Source organism: Lagopus muta, chromosome Z (assembly GCF_023343835.1).
Source record: "Lagopus muta isolate bLagMut1 chromosome Z, bLagMut1 primary, whole genome shotgun sequence".
NCBI classification, from domain to species: Eukaryota; Metazoa; Chordata; class Aves; order Galliformes; family Phasianidae; genus Lagopus; species Lagopus muta.
In genome coordinates this window covers 25,540,524-25,558,346 of record NC_064472.1, presented here as the reverse complement: position 1 = coordinate 25,558,346, position 17,823 = coordinate 25,540,524, and the positions used below count along the sequence as shown (strand labels likewise).

Below are 17,823 nucleotides of genomic sequence, written 5' to 3'. Positions count from 1 at the left end.
AAGCTTTCTTCCGTGCTGAAATACCCTTACAATTATTTGTTACTTAATTTGAAATGGTCGTGAAAGGGATTTCTTCTCCCCTCCCCTCAGATGTATCTGTAAGCCTTAATTTCTCAGAACATAATGACTTGCAGAACATAATGACAGGCTTTAACAACCTCAGAGGTGCAGAAAGTGCCTGTTCCTTATGAATCCATTCCACTGTTCTGAGATTTGGGAGATAATGTGCTGAGTTCTCTCAGGCTGAAATGGGAACTGAAAGTAAACATCTTGTATTTTGAAAAAGTACTTTATGCATTGCTGCGTTACATAAAATGAGACACCAACTTATTTTTGCCTATTTACTCAGACATTTACTATCAGCTTCGGGGAGGGAGGTTGAAGCTGTGAATCCTATGTTGAATGGGGATGCTTTTTCCCATTCCAGGTTTAAGTGACAAAGATCAGAGGTAATGATTAATATGTGCCTTTATCCTCTGTGTTTCTTAGTAGCTACATTAGGAGCACATCTTGAACATCTTGGATATAATTTCTAGCATACAGCTCTCTGAGTGTCTCCATGAATTGTATAGGAAACACAATGCCTGAGTTTCCACACCAGAGATTGAGGCATACAAATATTCATTGTGACAACTCTGTGACATCGGCACCTCAAAGTCTTACCTTGCTTTACCCACTGTGTAATGCTATTACATACTTGCTTTATTTTACTCTTAGGAATAGTTGTACTATCTGAATGCATGCTAAGACTCCCAAGCTAGGAATGAGGATTCTTTGTTGAAAATAATCAAATCACATCTGCAGACATACTTACTGTTTCTGTCAGTGCCTAGCTAGGAATTTGTGGACTTTCTTTCCCAAATTCATATGACTACCTCTGGAATGAGAGGAGCATTTCCATAGTCATGTGTGACCCATGCGTTGTCTGCTTTTATTTTCTGACTCCATAGCACTGTTATTTCCAGTTACACATTAACCTGTGTTAGGATTGCTGGGGGTAAATGCGATGAGCTGTCTGAAAACTATTCACAGTATCTAGAGGAGGGAATTCATAATTTCTTTCCTGGCTCTCACCTTGGTCACACTGCTGTACTTCGCTTCTTCTTTGCTGTGTGCTCTCTCTGAAAATCTGAGTTTGGATTTTTGTGGGAAAAATCAGTATTATGTTCATGTGGTTTTCCAGAACAGTTCATTTAAGGCTATACATCCTTGCATGCCAATTCAAAGCCTGTTTTAAATTATTGCTGTGGTGATCATGTGTTTTCTAAAATTAATGAATTTTTATGACTTTTTTGCCTGGTCAAATGTACAGCTGAATAACTGATGACAGCTGAATAACTTCGGCTTTCTATGGTGGAGGGATGGATGGAGGGTAGGCAAAGGAAAGGCAGCTGATGTTGTCTATCTGGACTTATGCAGTGCCATTAACATGGTTCCACACCACATCGTTATCTATATTGGAGAGATACGGGTTTGAAGGCTGGGCTATTAGGTGAATTAAGTATTGATTGCATGGGTTATGAGCCAGGTAGTTGTTGTCACTGGCTCTAAGTCCAGGTGGAGGTGGATCACAAATGGCATTCCCCAGGGGTCCACCTTAGGATCAGTGCTCTTCAGCATCTTTAGCAGTGACATAGACAGTGCGATTGAGTGTACTCTCAGCAAGTTTGCTGATGACACCATGCTGAGTGGTGCAGTAGACACAGTGGAAGGAAGAGATGCCATCTAGAGGGACCAGGACAGACTTAAAAAGTGGGATCATGAAAATATAATGAGGTTCACAACAAGCCAAGTACAAGATTTTGTACTTGGGTCAAGGCAATCCCAGGTACGTGTACAGACTGGGAGAAGAACTCATTGAGAGGAGCCCTGCTGAGAAGGACCTGAGGGTCCTGATGGACAAAAAAGCTGGACGTGAGCCAGCAGTGTACTCTTGCAGCCCAGAAACCCAACAGTATCCTGGGCTGCATTAAAAAGGAATGGCCAGCAGGGAGAGGGAATTGATTGGCTCCCTCTACTCGGCTCTTGTGAGGCCCCTGGAGTGCTGCGTCCAGGCCTGGGTTGCTGGTACAGGAAGCATGTGGGTCCTCTGGAGCAGGTCCAGAGGAGGGCCACAAAGGTGGCCAGAGGGTTGGAACACCTCTTTGATGAAAAAAGGCTGAGAGAGTTGGGCTTGTTTAGCTCAGAGGAAATCTCTAGGGAAATCTCATTGCAGCCTTCCAGTACTTGAAGGGCACTGTGCTTGTTGGGTTCTTCAGTAGCCAACGGCGGAGTGAATGCTTTTGTGTCATATGTTTTCCTCACCAATCACCCAGAAGTCCATTACCAAACTCCTTGAAGTCCATTGCCATTCAGAGCTAGAACTCTTTGGGACACATTCGCTGTTCAAAGAGATGCCAAAGTCTTATCTGCCTGTCCATTCACTTTACTGGAGTTTACATCTGCAATGAGAGTAACCATACTGAATGGGTAGGGGAGGCTTCTGAGACATTGTCTTTGAAAACAGATTTACTCATAACCTTGCTGGGTATTGATAATGGCACCTAGTGCAATGGGGTACTACTACCTGCTGCCATTTAAATTGGTGGAAGATAGGTAGCGGTCCCTGAGAGATTACTGGTGACTCATGCCTGCTCTTTAGGTAGGCTGGAGTTGGTTAGCAACGTTGCAGGCATTCAGCGTGTGATGTGGGCTTTTGCTACAATTTCATTTATTTATAAACGAAGCTGGTCTTTCCAGTAGAAATAAGTTACTAGCAGAGTCAATGTGTAATTAATAATGCCGTCCCCTGCATTCAACAGAGTTTTGAAATACCTTTCCTGTTACAAAATGACTGTGATGTAGTTGGCTCTTCGTGCATATTTGAAATCAAGGAAGGTGCACGTAAGGAGGTGCAAGGGGATCATACTGTGTCACGGAGCCCAAAGTAGCCCTCTGTCTTTTGTCTTTTCACTTCAAACCCTGTGATTTCACTTTTCAAACCCAAAAGTGATTGTTTGCAGATCTCACCTTTAACAGCGAACTGACTGGTGCATCACCCAAAAAGTATAGGTCATACTACAGCAATAATCCATAAAGATTACTGACTGGAAGTACTGAAGATAGCATATTCTGGTTAATATATCATGGTATTTGCAGCAAGCTTCCTGCAGAAAATCTTACTCAGGTTGTTAATCTAGTATAGGAAGTTGTGCAAAATTTGGTGTTAAAAACTGCTATATAAGCACTAGTACAACATGGTAGGGGTTTTTTGTTGCTTCTGGCCCAAGATGTGTAAGTCACAGCATGGTCCATTAGCTGGCTGCAGAGACCCTGGAAGCAAGGACTGTGCATGGAGCAGGAGGCTGTCCCCAGAGGAGCTGCCTGGGGTTTGCACTGTGGCATTTTTAGTCCTGGGTTGATTCAGGGGACACTTCTTCAGCTGAGCACCAAGCTGACTGCGGCCTTTGCTAGCTGTGCCCAGGAGGCTGGTACTGAGGCAGCATTGTCCAGAAAGCAGTGGGTGCTCAGGTTGGATGTAGAGCCTGGCATACTTTTCTTTAGTGGTTGATAGTTTAAGACCTGCACTCAGAAAATTTTGCTCATCACAAGAAAGCGCTGCCTGCTTTGCCAAATCACATTTCCATTTGATTTTAACTGCTGTAGAAAACAATAGTTTATACTGTTTATAAACATTATATAAGCATTATATAATGCTTTGAGATCTTGGCAGATGCAAGGAAATGGTTTGTAACTCTAGCACATCTCAAAATATCAGTCACTAAAATCATGTTTGAAGTCCTGAAGGAGGGAAGAGGAGAAATGAGAAGTATAGGGATGTTTTTAATGGTATCAGATCCCATAAGGCTTGCCAATACTAGAAACCAAATAATTCATAGTAGGCCATTTTTAAATGGGAATTTCTGGTTTTCTATAAATATGGAGCTTACTGTTCTTGGGCTTTATGAGATAGGATCTTAAAATTAAAGAAAAGCTATGGTACAGAATTGCGGTTTTGGCAGCAGTCTGAGCTTTTTTTTTTTTTTTAAGGGATAAATATACCAGTTCTTGGCAAATGTAGTTTCTAATCTTCTACTTTCCACCTTTGCAGAAAATAAATTGCACTTGATGCAGACTAAGAAGGAATTGCTGCATAATTTTCAATAGCAGTCAAACTGGAATTAAGTTTTTTGAGTTTTGATTTTTGGTTATTGCACAGAGTATGACAATTATTTTTTATCGCCTTAGTCTTATGCTAATCTCAGTTCACTTCCAAGGGAAATACTTGACTTACAGCATCTTAACGTAAAAAAAGTTAAATTATTAAAACTTAAATTATTTTTTAGCGGTGTGTTTTCACAGAATTAGACTTGTATTGATTTCCCTTTGTAAAGCTTTGCTCCTTCTAGAATCAGAAAATGTTAGGAGGCCTTTGCTACCAGTTCAAGTGCTAGATTAGCGTATGCTCTTCATAATCAGAAGTAGTGTTCAGAAGAGAAACGTGCCCACAGGACAGACTGATGGTGTCTGTGGCACTTAGTTAGGTTTGCTGCTGCTCAGAGCCATGAAACAGAGTCAGCTCATGCAGCTTTCTGTAATATCTGCAGTCAGGAGCACACTACTGAAAACTGAATCCTGAATGTCTGTTAATCACAAAATCACAGAATTGTAGGTGATTGAAGGAAACTCCAAACCCCTGCTGCTGTTAAAAGTGATGTCTTAACATTTCAGCATCATGTTCAGAGATCAAATCTTGGTTGGTGGCTGTCATTCTGCAATGGTGTTATTGATACCATTTTATTTTTATTCTTACAATTTTATTGCTTTTTTTTTTTTTTGCTTTTTGTTTTAGAAATCATTATGTACATTACTGATTTAGGAGTAGTATTTTATTTTACTGCTTCCAGTAAGCAGAATGCCTTAGGAAAGTCATTACTCGACTGCAGATTACCTGTTTTCTGTTCATTATAATATATCAGAAATTAGATAATTAGTATGTTAGCCAGTCTCATTCCAACCCATAAATCTTGTTCTGTTTACTGTAGTTAAAATTCTGCAGCCACAGACCTGTACAAAGTTCTAGCTTAGTTGGAAAATAGAAGGTTTTACTTGCCAAGTTACAGGAACACTTATTTTTAATTGATCATTTAATCATTCTATGGTAACTTTTATGATTTTTTTTTCCAACTATTGGATTCTGGGAACATTTACCAAATGTTAAGCAATTAAGAAACTGCACATTTTTGAGAGGCCTGTCATTTTCTTGGCTGGATTATATTTCTTCCTAGTAGTTTATGCGGTGCTGTGTTTTGAATATGGAATGAGAACATGTTGATCACAAAGTGATATTTTAGTTGAGGCTGAGCAGTGATTGCAGGGAATCAAGGATTCCCTTTTCAGCTTCTCACAGTGCTCTGCCAACAAGCACTGGGGGGACTCAAGGAGATGCGAGGTGTTGGAACCTGGGCTTCTGACCTAAACTGACCACAGGGATCATGCTGACCCTGTGGCATCACACTCAACAATAAAACTGCTTGGGGGGGCAGCTTCTGTTTAGAGGCTGGCTGTGCTTCATGTATCAGATGCTGAGCAATTGTGTTGTGCATTACTTGTTATGTACATTCAATTAGTATTATTATGTTCCTTTTTTTATCCTACTAAACTGTCTGTTATCTCATCCTTTGATATTTATTTTTCCTCCTTATTGATCTTCCTTCCTATCCCAGTGGGGTGGTGGGGTGTGAGTAAATGACTGAGTGGTGCTGATCTGCCTGTCAGGTTAAACCACAACAAACGATGAAGATATTTCTCAAATTTTAAGATTTTGTGATTAATAGTTAAACTTTTACATTTTTTATGACAATATATAAATAAGAGAAGAAAATGGTTTGAGAAATAATTACCTTTTTCCACATTTTCTTTTTTTTTCAGCACAGAGACATTCTACCCTTGATGTTTTTAAGAAGCTGAAAACTCCACCTACTTTCTTTGCTGCAGCTAGACTTTCTACTATGCTGAATGGAAGTGATGAAGTCTATGCAAACTGCATGCTAGTAGACCAAGTAAGTTTATGTTTGGAATTAAAGGTAAAGGTGAAAAGGTGAAGTCAGTGTCCTTTGGTTGATAAGGAACATTGTGCCTCTGGTGCTCCTGACCGAGGGTTTGTGCTTCTCATTCATCAGCAGCACTGGAGATTGTGTCCAGACCAATTTGTGTTGTAGATCATCATATTGCACCTGAAATCCATCTCTGTGATCACATTTAAGTATCATAACTTGGGGAAGAGGAACTAGTCCAACCTTAGTCATTGTGTACAGTTAAAAAGCTGCAACATTTTGATGGCATGCAGCTGTGGCTTTCATGATGGTTGAACTGATGTATTTGTTTGTTATGTTCTGTGGACTCTCTCTGGTTAAAATCTTGAATGTAGGAATAAGAAATGATAAGGTTGAAATATTAGGAGAAAGCTTTATCTGCCTGAGACACAGAAATACTGCATACACTGCAGGCCCAGGTCTTTGTTACAGCTGAGATAGAAGTTTCATATTCAAAATACACTTAGCATTACTGAGAGATTCACAAAATAATGACCTAGCAATGAGCAGACAGCAAGGTCTGTTCATGCATATGCACGACCCCTAGTTTTAGCAATATCCTGCTGTAAGGAGAGAGCAGCAGAAGTGCAAATATTATCTGACTGTATTGCTTTGAGACTTTCAGCTTGGTTTATTGCCCTCTGTCAGCTCAATGCATAGCCATATTCAACCTCATTAAATTGTTGTTTGGAGTGATACTCCCTTTGAGTGCTGCTCATCTAGAGCTGCTGCTCTTGTCTGCAGCTGCCATAGGGAATCCCTCTGCTGTGAAGTGGGAACAGTGCCCAAAGGGAATAACTTTGAAGGGAGGAGCAGCTGCATGAACCCCAGGAGAAGAAATTTACTTTCACACATCTCATTTGTGCAGCACCACAGAAATACCTGAATAGAAATATGGACTGCTGTAAAAATGTCAGCAGTTCTTTCTGTATTTTATGATGAGAAACATAGTTATGATCAGGATGAAAACACGTCTGAAGTGGAGCTGGAGAGGAGGAAGGCAGCAGTCTGAAAATCCAGGGCTTCCTTCACTCCTTTCTTTTTGCTTGCGTATCCAGGTGCTTTTTGAAGGTCATTTTCACTGGCTGTGTGACAAATCATTATTATTCAGCATCTGACTAGACAGTAGTAGTGTCTAAAAGACTGACGCTGATTCCATAGAGTTGATAGGAGATTTCTACCTATATTTAATAAAAAGTTAGTAATTTCTAACCAGAGTTTAAATCCCAATCCTTGTACCTGAGTAAACATGATTCCTAAGTGCATTCCTTAGTTTTTGTGCAAGCAGAAGGATGCTTCATGCTTGCAACTGCTAATGACAAAAAAGAAAGATTACTTTCCCTTCGTTCCATGGACAACCTCTGCTCCAGGTTGTAACATTTATCACAAAGCTTGGAGGGCCAGTGCTGAGAAAAAAAAAAAAAAAAAGCCGTAATGTGTAGGCTGAGTTTTCCAATTAAATCACACAATCTTCCCCATACTAATGTGTTATAAATATTTTTTGCTTGACCTGAAGACTTTTTTTTAAATACAAACTATACATTTGGTTTGATATATTTAACCAAGTCACAGATATGAGAGAGAATTCAATTAGACTTGCAAATATTAATTTGTTACTGCTGCTATTATGGAAAAGGTAATGCAAGGTCTAATAATTCTTAAGCCATATAACTTGTTTTCAGTTCACATGCTGTGAAAAGTAATAGATAAAAAGGCAAATCATATAATCATGAGTAATGTTCAAATAATATGTTCCTTGCTCTTTGATGATGCATCTTGTTACTGTGTTTTACCAGCATTTGCTTTTTCTCTGCAGGCTGAAGATTTAAAAATGAACTACATTCATGGAGATAGCATTAGCAGTGAAATGTGTCTGAATCCCACCAGCTCAGCTGCAGTAGCAAAGAGCTCTTCATCTCATTCCCTTGAGGAGAATGACCAGTGTAGATGTGATCCAAATGAAGGAAATCGGATGTCAGTGAAAAATGAAGGAAATGCAGGCTTAAGACCTACTGTTTCACCTTCTGATCTGCATGAAGCAGATTCTTACCTTCCATTCAAGACAAATGAGTTTATTAAGGAGCAGAGCCAACTTCATGCTGTTATGAAAAAGAAAAGGTATGAAACTGACCTGATATTACAGCCAGAGTTAGAGTTATTTCTGATAACCTTTTGTTTCAAAGGGTGAAGCAGAATCTGAGATAATAAATATTTTTATCAAAGTAAAATTACTGTTTTCAACCACAGATATTTGACTTAATGATCTGTATGGTAGCTACAGTTCTTTTTTTTAAAAAAAGGAACGCTTAAGTAAATTAATTTTAATGCAAATGTGTACTTTCTTTTTTAATCTTTTTTTTTCTATGCATGTATTCTTCAAAAAACAAAAATCAGCTCTTTACTGTAAGAACTTCCATTGTGCCATTTTTGCCAGAAATTGCAATTTCACCCCCACTTTTCTGCATTTATATTTACTGTTAAGGAAATGTTTCAAAATCTGTCTAATTCTGTGGATATATTTTCTTTCTTAGCACTGATCGCATATACTTTTTTTTTCTCAGAAGATAGAATACACAGTACAGCTCCTGTCTCCAGCAGGCTCAGACTTTTTTTATGCTCTTCTGCTGGTATAAAACTCTGAGGCAGATTTCTGAGGGCACTCCCTTAGATGGCTTTTGATTATGGTAGGAACTAAATGTCTTTAGGAAGGCAAAGAGGGTCTTGAAGGAGAAATTGTTATTTTTGTTGTTAACAAGTAGTTAATTCCCTAGGGAAAAGAAAAAGAGAGGGGGGAAAGAAAACGACAACAACAGTAAACAAGCTTTATGGCTTCTTCTGAATAGAAGAGACCTGAAATCCGTTTCTTCTTGCACAGAAGAAATTGGGAACTGTCTCCTATTGTCCAGGAGCGTTAGGGCTAACTGGAATTAGAGCACTACATTTACATAAAAGCACTTGTAAAGGAAGCAGTAATGTCTGTTCATCATTGTTGATTAAAGTAATCAAAAGCATTTCCTATATCAAAACTTTGCTTTCCTTAAGTAACTGTAAAGTCCTACCAGGAGGAATGTTTTTCCACAGATAACACAACACATATTAGGCTAAAAGTGCTTCTTTCCCACCAGCTCTTTTCTTTTAACTAGCTATGGTGGTAACGCGTAGAATACTATAAATGACCTTCTGCCTCTCTGAAATAAACACTTTTATTCTGTACTTTTAAAATATTTTCAACTTTTTAAGGTCTATATAAGCTTTATGAGCTTACTTGAGTTTTCAGAGAGATTTGATTTACCTTTATAAATCAACTGTAAGTGTTACAAGTTTTACACATAAAATGAGAATATTAGTATCTATTTTCAGTGTCTACTTCCTCGAGGTGTCTGAGGTAATGCGGCAGGCTAGCAGATCTTTCAAACATCTTTTTATGTCAGAAATTGTATTAGTAGATTTGTCTTTAACAAAGTGAATTGTAGTGGTGTGGGAAGGAATTGTGCTAATATTCCTGGTAGAAACTCTGGCTATTTACAAATACTGCACATTATTTAAAGTTTCATGTTGCAAGGCTGGAATGTTATTGCAGGGAGTCAACCAGTCATTTAATTCATACAGACCATGAACTCACGTACACATTCACTGAGACTCATAGGATTTGTCACAGTCTGATGCTGCTGGAAAGCGTTATGGTCCTGTTCTCTACCAGAACCTCTGCCACTCAGTAAATCTCTAGATATCTGATGTGTTGATCCCTGATGCTAGGGATTTTTTCAGTCCATTTATAAAATCACAGAATGGTTGGTGTTAGAAGGAACCTTAAAGATAATCTTTTTTAGCTGCCATGGACAGCTGACATTGCCCATTAGCTCAGGTTGATCGAAGTCCCATTTACCTGGCCTTGAACACATGCAGGGATGGAGCATCCCCAGCTTCTCTGGGCAGTCTGTTTCAATGTCTCATCACCTGTATATATCTATGTGTTTTTATGTTTTTAAAAGTATAGGTCTTGAAATTAACCTCATAAACTATTTCATATTCTCCTTCATACATTTTAACTTCCTCTTCCATCCTCCATCTGTTCACAGCTGTAGAAGACTCCTGTGAATTGCCACATCATATATTTTAAATAAACACACATGCATGCACATATAACGAGAAAAGCCATGTGTGTGTACTTATCTTTCTATTGAATATGAATTAGTTGTCTGAGTTCTCTGTGTTGTGTATGTAGAGAGGTGGGTACTTGTGTGAAACAAAACACTCGCCTTTAAGAGTGATGCCTGCCATGGGTCTGAACATTATCCCAGAGGTGGCTGACTGTGATGGGGTCCTACAGGGGGTCAGCAATGTAAACATCTGCACTGCAGATCTACAGGGTCAGGACAGGTGAGTCCTGTGCAGGGTGACGGAGTACCATGTCCCCCAGAAGTCTGTCTTGGGACCAGTGCTCTTTAACATCTTTATCAATGACATTGATGATGGAATCGAGTGCACCCTCAGCAAGTTTGCTGATGACACCAAGCTGAGTGGTGCGCTTGACACAATGGAAGGAAAGGATGCCATTCAAAGGGACTGAAAGGCAGGCTTGAAAGATGGGCCCAGGTGAACCTAATGAGGTTCAACATAACAAAGTGCCAGGTTTTGCACTTGGGCCGGAGGAATCCAAGGCATTATACAGACTGGAAGGAGCAGTCCTTGAGAGCAGCCTTGCAGAGAAGGACCTGGGCATCCTGATGGATGAAAAACTGTGATTCATGACCAGGTGACTGGAAACGTGAGAGGGCACTCAGAGCATGACTTGACACTGTGGTGGTAGCTTGGGTTGTCACTTATTAGTAGGGCATACGGAGGTATTGCATGTTGCACTGAGACTGATTCCTAGAGCATATATTAATTAAATACTGTGTTGTCTGCTTCAGTTCAAGTCTTGATGACCTTGAAGTAAACAGCAGAAGTGAAAGTGTTTCGGACAGATCCAATATACCCTACCCTCTTCTTGAACATCCGGAGGTGAAGGCTTGTAGCAGAGATGGGTTAGACCCTTGTGAGACGAGCATCAGCCGGACAGAATCACTACGCTTATCTATCAGTCCACAGCCCAAGGTATTCAATGCTGTTTTGGTTTGGGTTGTCTTCCTGTTATGTCAGTCACTGAAAATATATGAGGAAGTGTCTGCATCTTAAAGGTAAAAATCATTTCCCAGGTGAAAGTCACAGGTGCTAGTCTGTTTAGGGAGCAGCATGGGTGGGGGTGTTCCTGGTTGTTGGCAGGCTTGACAGCAGCCCATGGAATGGACCACCGGAGAGTTGCTTCAGCTTTGGAAAAAAACATCATTTATTGGAAGTGTTTCAGAGTAAATAGATCAGGTTTAGTGAATCAGCATTTTCTAATAAAAACAGTTAGAAAATATTTAACCAGCTGCAGTAATGTGGAAAGGCAACAGGATAAAGCCGATCTGCTGCTGCTTGTTTTAAAGCAGTTGCCAGACGCCAGGAGAATCAGTTGAGTTTTGTACAATGAACAGTGCAAATCTCTCCTCCCGATTATAATTTCCAAAATATTCTGGCTGCTTTGTTTTCTTTAGACCCTGATGCCATTTCTGGGAACTTCAGGCATGCATGCACTGTTATTTTATATTCAGAGGGATTTTTTATATTTTATTAGACAAGCATCTTACCAAAGTTTAGTTTTATCTGAACTTCAGCAAATAATTACATTAAGGAAGAAAAAAGTCCTGCTCAAACAGTTGATTTTGTTAGGGCTACTTTCAAAGGCAGTAAGCAGTTTAGGAGTAGCCTCTTGAAATTTAAATGATGTATTGAAAAATCATGGCAAATTCCTTTCAAGCTATATCACTGACATAATTAGGAATCAGAATGTATTTTCAAGTACAGTCCAAAAAAAAGCAGCAGGAAGAGAGAGAGAGAAGATAACTGTTTTCTTATCACTAATTGCCCTGATAAGGTGTTAGCCTGTTTGAAATGTTCTTGTAGTATTAAAACACAAAGAATTAATGACCTCCATAGTAAGAGGACATAACTTTGTCATCAGATATAATGGTGCACAAAATTAGCTGAATGCTTCTTGCCATGAAATTGGAGGAAAATGTAAGCTTTTTCTTAGTCTGACCTAAAAGCAAAAATTATTTCATGAAATATGCTAAAATTTTTCATGACAAAATTACGACAGGCTGTGTAAGAATTCAAGTGAAGTACTCGGTAATCGTACTTAAATTTAAAGCTTTACTAAAAGCAAGTTATGTATGAAATCAGCTGTCTCTTCCAGAAATTCTGCCACTTCTATTTGTGTTTATTTTGGTTCTACTGGTGAAGAATTTCAAATCAATACAGGTTCTTACCTGCTGCAATTTCTTGCAGGAATGCTCACCCTCTGGAATTCGGTCACGCTCGTATTCCTGTTCCTCCCCCAAAGATTCATTGGGAAGACCTCGCATTCCTCAGGACTTCACAGTTGGTGATTCAGGTGAAGGTCAGTGCCAGCTCTACTCTGTGTTTGAATATGTGCAGCCCCATCTCATGTTTACGTGCTTCAACCCAGTGCTGACCTCTTTACTGAGGCCTGCCCTCCTTCTGGTAGTTGCATGCCCAGAGTCTGTGAAAGTGCAGATCACAGAGTCACAGAATAACAGAATCACAGAATCACAAGAATCACCAAGGTTGGAAAAGACCTTCAAGATCATCCAGTCCAACCATCCACCGGTGCCTGCGGAAGAGTGGGTTAGTTGCCCTTAGGTACCCCTACCATATTCCATTGCTCTTCTGCCATGTCCTGCTTCATCACACCACCCATAGAAGCTAATCCTTGGGAGGACATAAGATTTGTGACAATGAGAGTGCTTAGTCATAAAAAGTAATGCAGACGAGAGTAATAATCTTCTTTTCCAAAGAGCCTTAGCCTAACCTGCTGTGTGCCCTGTGGAAACTGCAAGGATGCTAAGGACGGGCAGAAATTCCTTGGGGGAATGGGTGATCCCAGCTTCGCTTAGACCCTGAAGAATATCTAAAAGTGGTGGACGTGCTGTGGACTCAGTCCACTTCCGATCACTTCACTTCCTATGTTGTAGAAAATGAATTTCTTTTACTGAAATTTCTTCTGTATTGTTTCTAACATGTTTTATTTTAAGATACATAGTAAAACTTCAAAACTTCAGATTGTCTTGTGAGGAGGATTATCTACTGCAGCATGTAGCTGCATTGTATTTTGCCACTTCACCTATGTGTTTGCAATCGTTTGTATCCAGCAGGTTAGTGAGAAGTCTCTGTAAAAGCAAAGAAGTAAACAAGGAGAATCTGTCATGGAAATATGAGATGACTGATAAGCAAAACTCTGCAACATGTGTGCTTGGACTTAAAACCAAGTTCTTTTGACCTCCTTCCCAAAGGGACTCTTGGTGTCATAGACCATTAAATTTCATTCTGACATCGTTACCTGCTCCAACCTGATTCAGGCTTGAGTTCGTGTCCCTTTCATTCTTTTCTCTTTTCCCCCTAAGTCAATCTGTGCTGGGCATTCCCCTGTATTGTGTAAACCTCCTTGCCGTGCTTTTGAAACAGTCCTCTGTGCAGCACAACAGGCATGTGCTGCAACACCAGCTGCTGGCAGTGAGGGACACAAATGCCTAAAACTCTCCCTGACCTCTGCAGGCTGTAGCAGAGCTGTGTCTGGATTCCTTCAGGCATCTGCTTTCTAGAAACCTGCCCCATCCCTCTGCCCAGCTGCCAGTGCTGGGGGCATCTCGCTTAGGGCTCAGCTGGGAAAGCACAGAAAAACCCTGCACTGTAGTGAGGTAAACACCAAAGCACAGTGGCAGAAGGCTGGTCTTTCTCAAAATGAGTACAAGGAAAAAGTGGGAAGCCGTGGGAAACCGTCTGTTTTTGATGGAAACTTTTCAATACACTGAGCTTGAGAACAACTACTTGCTTTTATTTGAGAAGATATCAGCAGGCTGTAACAGTAAAGGATTTGTCCCTGCTCTGTAGATGGTGTTCCCATGAACAGTGGCCGGTCCCTCCTTCAGGCTCTCTCACTCTCTAAGTCAGTGTCCCTGCTCCACCCCTGTAGTAAGTACCAAGATGACAACCCTGTGGCGCTGTTATGCATGAGTCTGTCTTCATCTCCCTCAGGCATGTGGCCTTAGTGTTTTCAGAAAGCATCCTGTTGCACAGGTTTTGTTTGGCAGCTTAGTGAAATGCTATCCTGGTCTCATGGCTTCTTTGATAAGTGTTCCAGCTCTAACTAACATGAAGTGTATGTCTGCCTGAAGACAAACTGACTTTGTGCAGTGCGTTCACGTTTGTGTCTAACTTTAAACATGGTGCAGTCTAACGCTTCAAGTTAGATTTGGCAGTACCTTTGTAATACTTCCAAGCAGTCTCTGCAAAAGTAAATGACTTCCAGAATGGAAATAGTAGAGGGGGCTCTAATTTTTCAAAGCAACCCAGAATACTGATCTATCTCCATCTATTACCTACTTATTGCTTTTTAGACATTTTGTTGAAAAGTGTCTTCATGAGATCTCGTCAGTCTTTCCAGGATGTAAACTTGTAATATATCACCCAGTTTTTGCAGAACATAGGCTAGTAATATTCTTCTGTATAAAAGGGGATTTTAAAAAATGGCTCTAGATAAAGCTGCATTTGTGAATGTTAGAAGAATATAATTAAGATATATTATGACAGATTAGTTAAAAAACAAATGGCAGTACAAATGGTTCAAGTCTGACTTGTCAAGTAAAACAAAATAAATTTTCTAGTTCTTAAGAACAGACTGTTTGTAGAAACTGGCATTTGCAGGTGTCCATTTCAGTTCTGACAAGTTCTGTCTGCTAACCACGGCTCAGTAGGACATGGTGTAGGAAAAGCTGCCTCTAACGTATTTATTTTTTTGCTTCCCTAATTTTCAAGTGATGTTGCAATTGGTTAATGACAAGCTTATGGTCTGATGAAGGTTGAGTGTTTCCCCTGAGCATGATGAGTTCCTCACATGAGTGTTGGTTAACTGCTTGTGTCTTGCAGAACGAGCGTACAGCTTGCCCGAGCACTCCCGAGAGAAAAGGTAGGGGCTTGTTGTACATGTGTGTCCCAGCTCCAGTAACACTCTATATAGGTGCACACCTGATGAGTGAAGCAGGCACCTGCCAGGCCATCTGCACGCACAGGCCTACGTTCTGCACAGAGCTCAGCCCCTGGCTCCTTGTTTCTGGGCTCACTGTGATGTGCATGTCCCACAGTGCCACAGAATTTGCTCAGTGGGAACAATCTGAGGAGGCAGCCAAATTACTTCAAGGAAAGCAAGGAAGTGTTTACTGATAGGCATGACAAGTAACACATCGCACAGTCTGTGCACTACGTGGTCTAACGTGCAGTCATGGAATGGCTTGGGTTGGAAGGGACCTTAGAGACCATCTGCTTTTAACCCTCCTGCCATGGGAAGCGTTGCCTCCCTAGTCAGTTTGCCCAAAGCCCCTCCTGTACTTTAGTAGTATTTATTTTTATAAAAAGCATTTATAATCTTCTTAACAACGAAAATAAAAAAAAAACAGAATTGAACACTGTAGTTGTAAATGTTAGGCAACCACCATCCAGATTTTGCTTTTTTTCCATTGGGATAAGTTGTTTTTGCTGGTCTGTGTTCTAGGATTCAGGAGGAAGAATGGGATAAGTATATTGTACCTTCAAAAACAGAGTCTGAAAAATACAAAGTGAGTCGAACTTTCAGCTTTCTGATGAATAGAATGACTAGCACACGGAATAAGTACAAGGTAATTTGAGATTTATGTATGTACTATTTATTACTTATGATGCTATGATTGTGTGATTTGTAGATGAGAATCTAAATTTTTACATAAAGATAGATCATTGTTTATTACAAAAGCACAAAATAAGGAGAACTTCAATCTTTATCTTTTAATTCTAAAATACATGCAGAATGTCCTGAAAGGGCATTCATACTAGAAGAACAGCTTTTCTTTTAAACAGTAGCTTTAGCCAAATTACATCAAAGGTTACCGTTTGCCATTTTTTCATATCATGAATAATCTGATTTGACTCCTTCTTGAAGTAGAAATATCTGAATTGCTTTTAACAAATAATTTTACCTATTAAATAAAAGTTATGGTCTTGTTCTTCCAATTGCTCCTGCAAGTGCTCAGTTCTGTAACTTCTACGTTGGCACTTAATCAGTTACATTTTCTTAATTTGATGTTAACAAGGCTTCTTGAATGAATAAGTATTGCTTAACATTAAAGAGTTAACATTAAAGATACAAGGCCTTCACAGCCAGACACATCTACTGTGAAATGTAGATTAAAACATTTGTGGGTTAATTTTGAGGTACCTGAAATGTAGATTAATGAATGGCATCAGCAGCTTTAGAGGTGGATTTGGCCTGTTGCATTCTCCTGTGTCCCAGGATATTATGAAATATGTGGATGTGAAGATGGCAAACTGGTGCTGCAGTGATCCCTTTGAACATGGCAGAGCTGGCTGTGCATATGCGTGTCCAGTCCAGCAGCCATGCATAAGAGTGTGTCTGTGTGGTCTCCTAAATAATGATGCCAAAAATGCTCAGAGGAATGTGTACTCACACCAACAGAAGTGCTGTAAAAATAGGCAAAAATTATTAAATTCATTAATGTTGTTAATTAATAGTTTATTTTATAGCTTTTAGTGCATATGCATGAGTTTGCATGGATTTCACAAGGAGATGCAAACATTGACACTTGTTTGGTTGTGTGTGGCCAGTCAGTAAGACTTCATAAATTTTGTTTTCTGGCTCTTTTGTTTTTGCAGGCTTATAACTGCCAGTCTTCCTTGCTAAAGTTTGCTGGCCTAACTGTCAGTGTAAGCAATGCCATTAATGATGTTAGATATAATAATATAGTATACTGTTTTAGGTCTTTCAGTACAGGAAATAAATGTTTCAAAATGTTTTGCTCTTAAAAAGAGAACCCTGTTGTGTTTTTAAGGTTGAATCACTTTATTTTCTTTCCTAATACTCCCCCTCTTTTTCCTGTCCCCCTCCCCCTTTTTTCCTGCTTGTGCTATTGGGGATGAAGACAAAAAGTAAAGATACCAAAGACAAAGAGAAGCTGAACAGACATAATTTTATAAATGGAACCTTCTCTGGAGTTATGCCATGTATGGCCTGTGAAAAGGCCCTCCTAGGAAAAGAATCATTGCAGTGCTCTTGTAAGTAGTTAATGGTTTTCATGTATGAATTTGCAGTGCTCTGAAACATGCTTGGAGATCCTAGGTTCAGCATTCTGTTTTAAAATAAGCCTTGCCTGGATTTGGAAGTACCTATTTTATGTAATGGGCTGAGTTGGGCAGGGGAGGGTGGGGAGGTAAAGCAGGTGGCAGCTTCAGAAGGGACAGTGGGCATCTTCTAGCCCAGTACAACAGGCTCCTTCCCAGCCAGGGGCAGTAGCTTGGAGCAACATCCAGGCTATTTTAGTAAAGGGGCCTGAAGGAGGAAGCGTAGTGAAACTGCGGAGTTAACATCATCTGCAGTCTGAGACCTCTGTTCTGCATCAAGCTTTGAAATCTACTTCTCTTTCAGATTGCAGTGTGATTGTGCATAAGAACTGTAAGGACTGTGTCCCTGTGTGCACTAAGGTAACTTCCTCTACCACGCTATTCTTAGTAGATTTGCTTTCTGCAGGTTCTAGAAAAAATGGTGAAGGGAAAAAAATGTATAGGAAATTTCCCCAGACCAAGTGTCTATATGCAAGGC

At 39.9% G+C, this 17,823-nt stretch overlaps 1 protein-coding gene across 6 annotated transcripts in view; it reads left to right on the top strand.

The window, feature by feature from the left end:
• Positions 1–17,823, top strand: part of ARHGEF28 (Rho guanine nucleotide exchange factor 28) — a 131,261-nt gene that overhangs the window by 68,841 nt on the left and 44,597 nt on the right. For 4 of the 6 annotated variants that reach the window (XM_048930809.1, XM_048930807.1, XM_048930806.1 and 1 more), the window contains 9 exons: positions 5,911–6,041; positions 7,891–8,192; positions 10,988–11,171; positions 12,447–12,558; positions 14,070–14,150; positions 15,105–15,144; positions 15,727–15,850; positions 17,147–17,279; positions 17,650–17,705. In XM_048930809.1, coding sequence (XP_048786766.1) covers positions 5,911–6,041; positions 7,891–8,192; positions 10,988–11,171; positions 12,447–12,558; positions 14,070–14,150; positions 15,105–15,144; positions 15,727–15,850; positions 17,147–17,279; positions 17,650–17,705 — 1,163 coding nt within the window. The remainder of the gene's footprint in view (positions 1–5,910; positions 6,042–7,890; positions 8,193–10,987; positions 11,172–12,446; positions 12,559–14,069; positions 14,151–15,104; positions 15,145–15,726; positions 15,851–17,146; positions 17,280–17,649; positions 17,706–17,823) is intronic. The other 2 variants (XM_048930808.1, XM_048930811.1) reach the window with 1 other exon arrangement.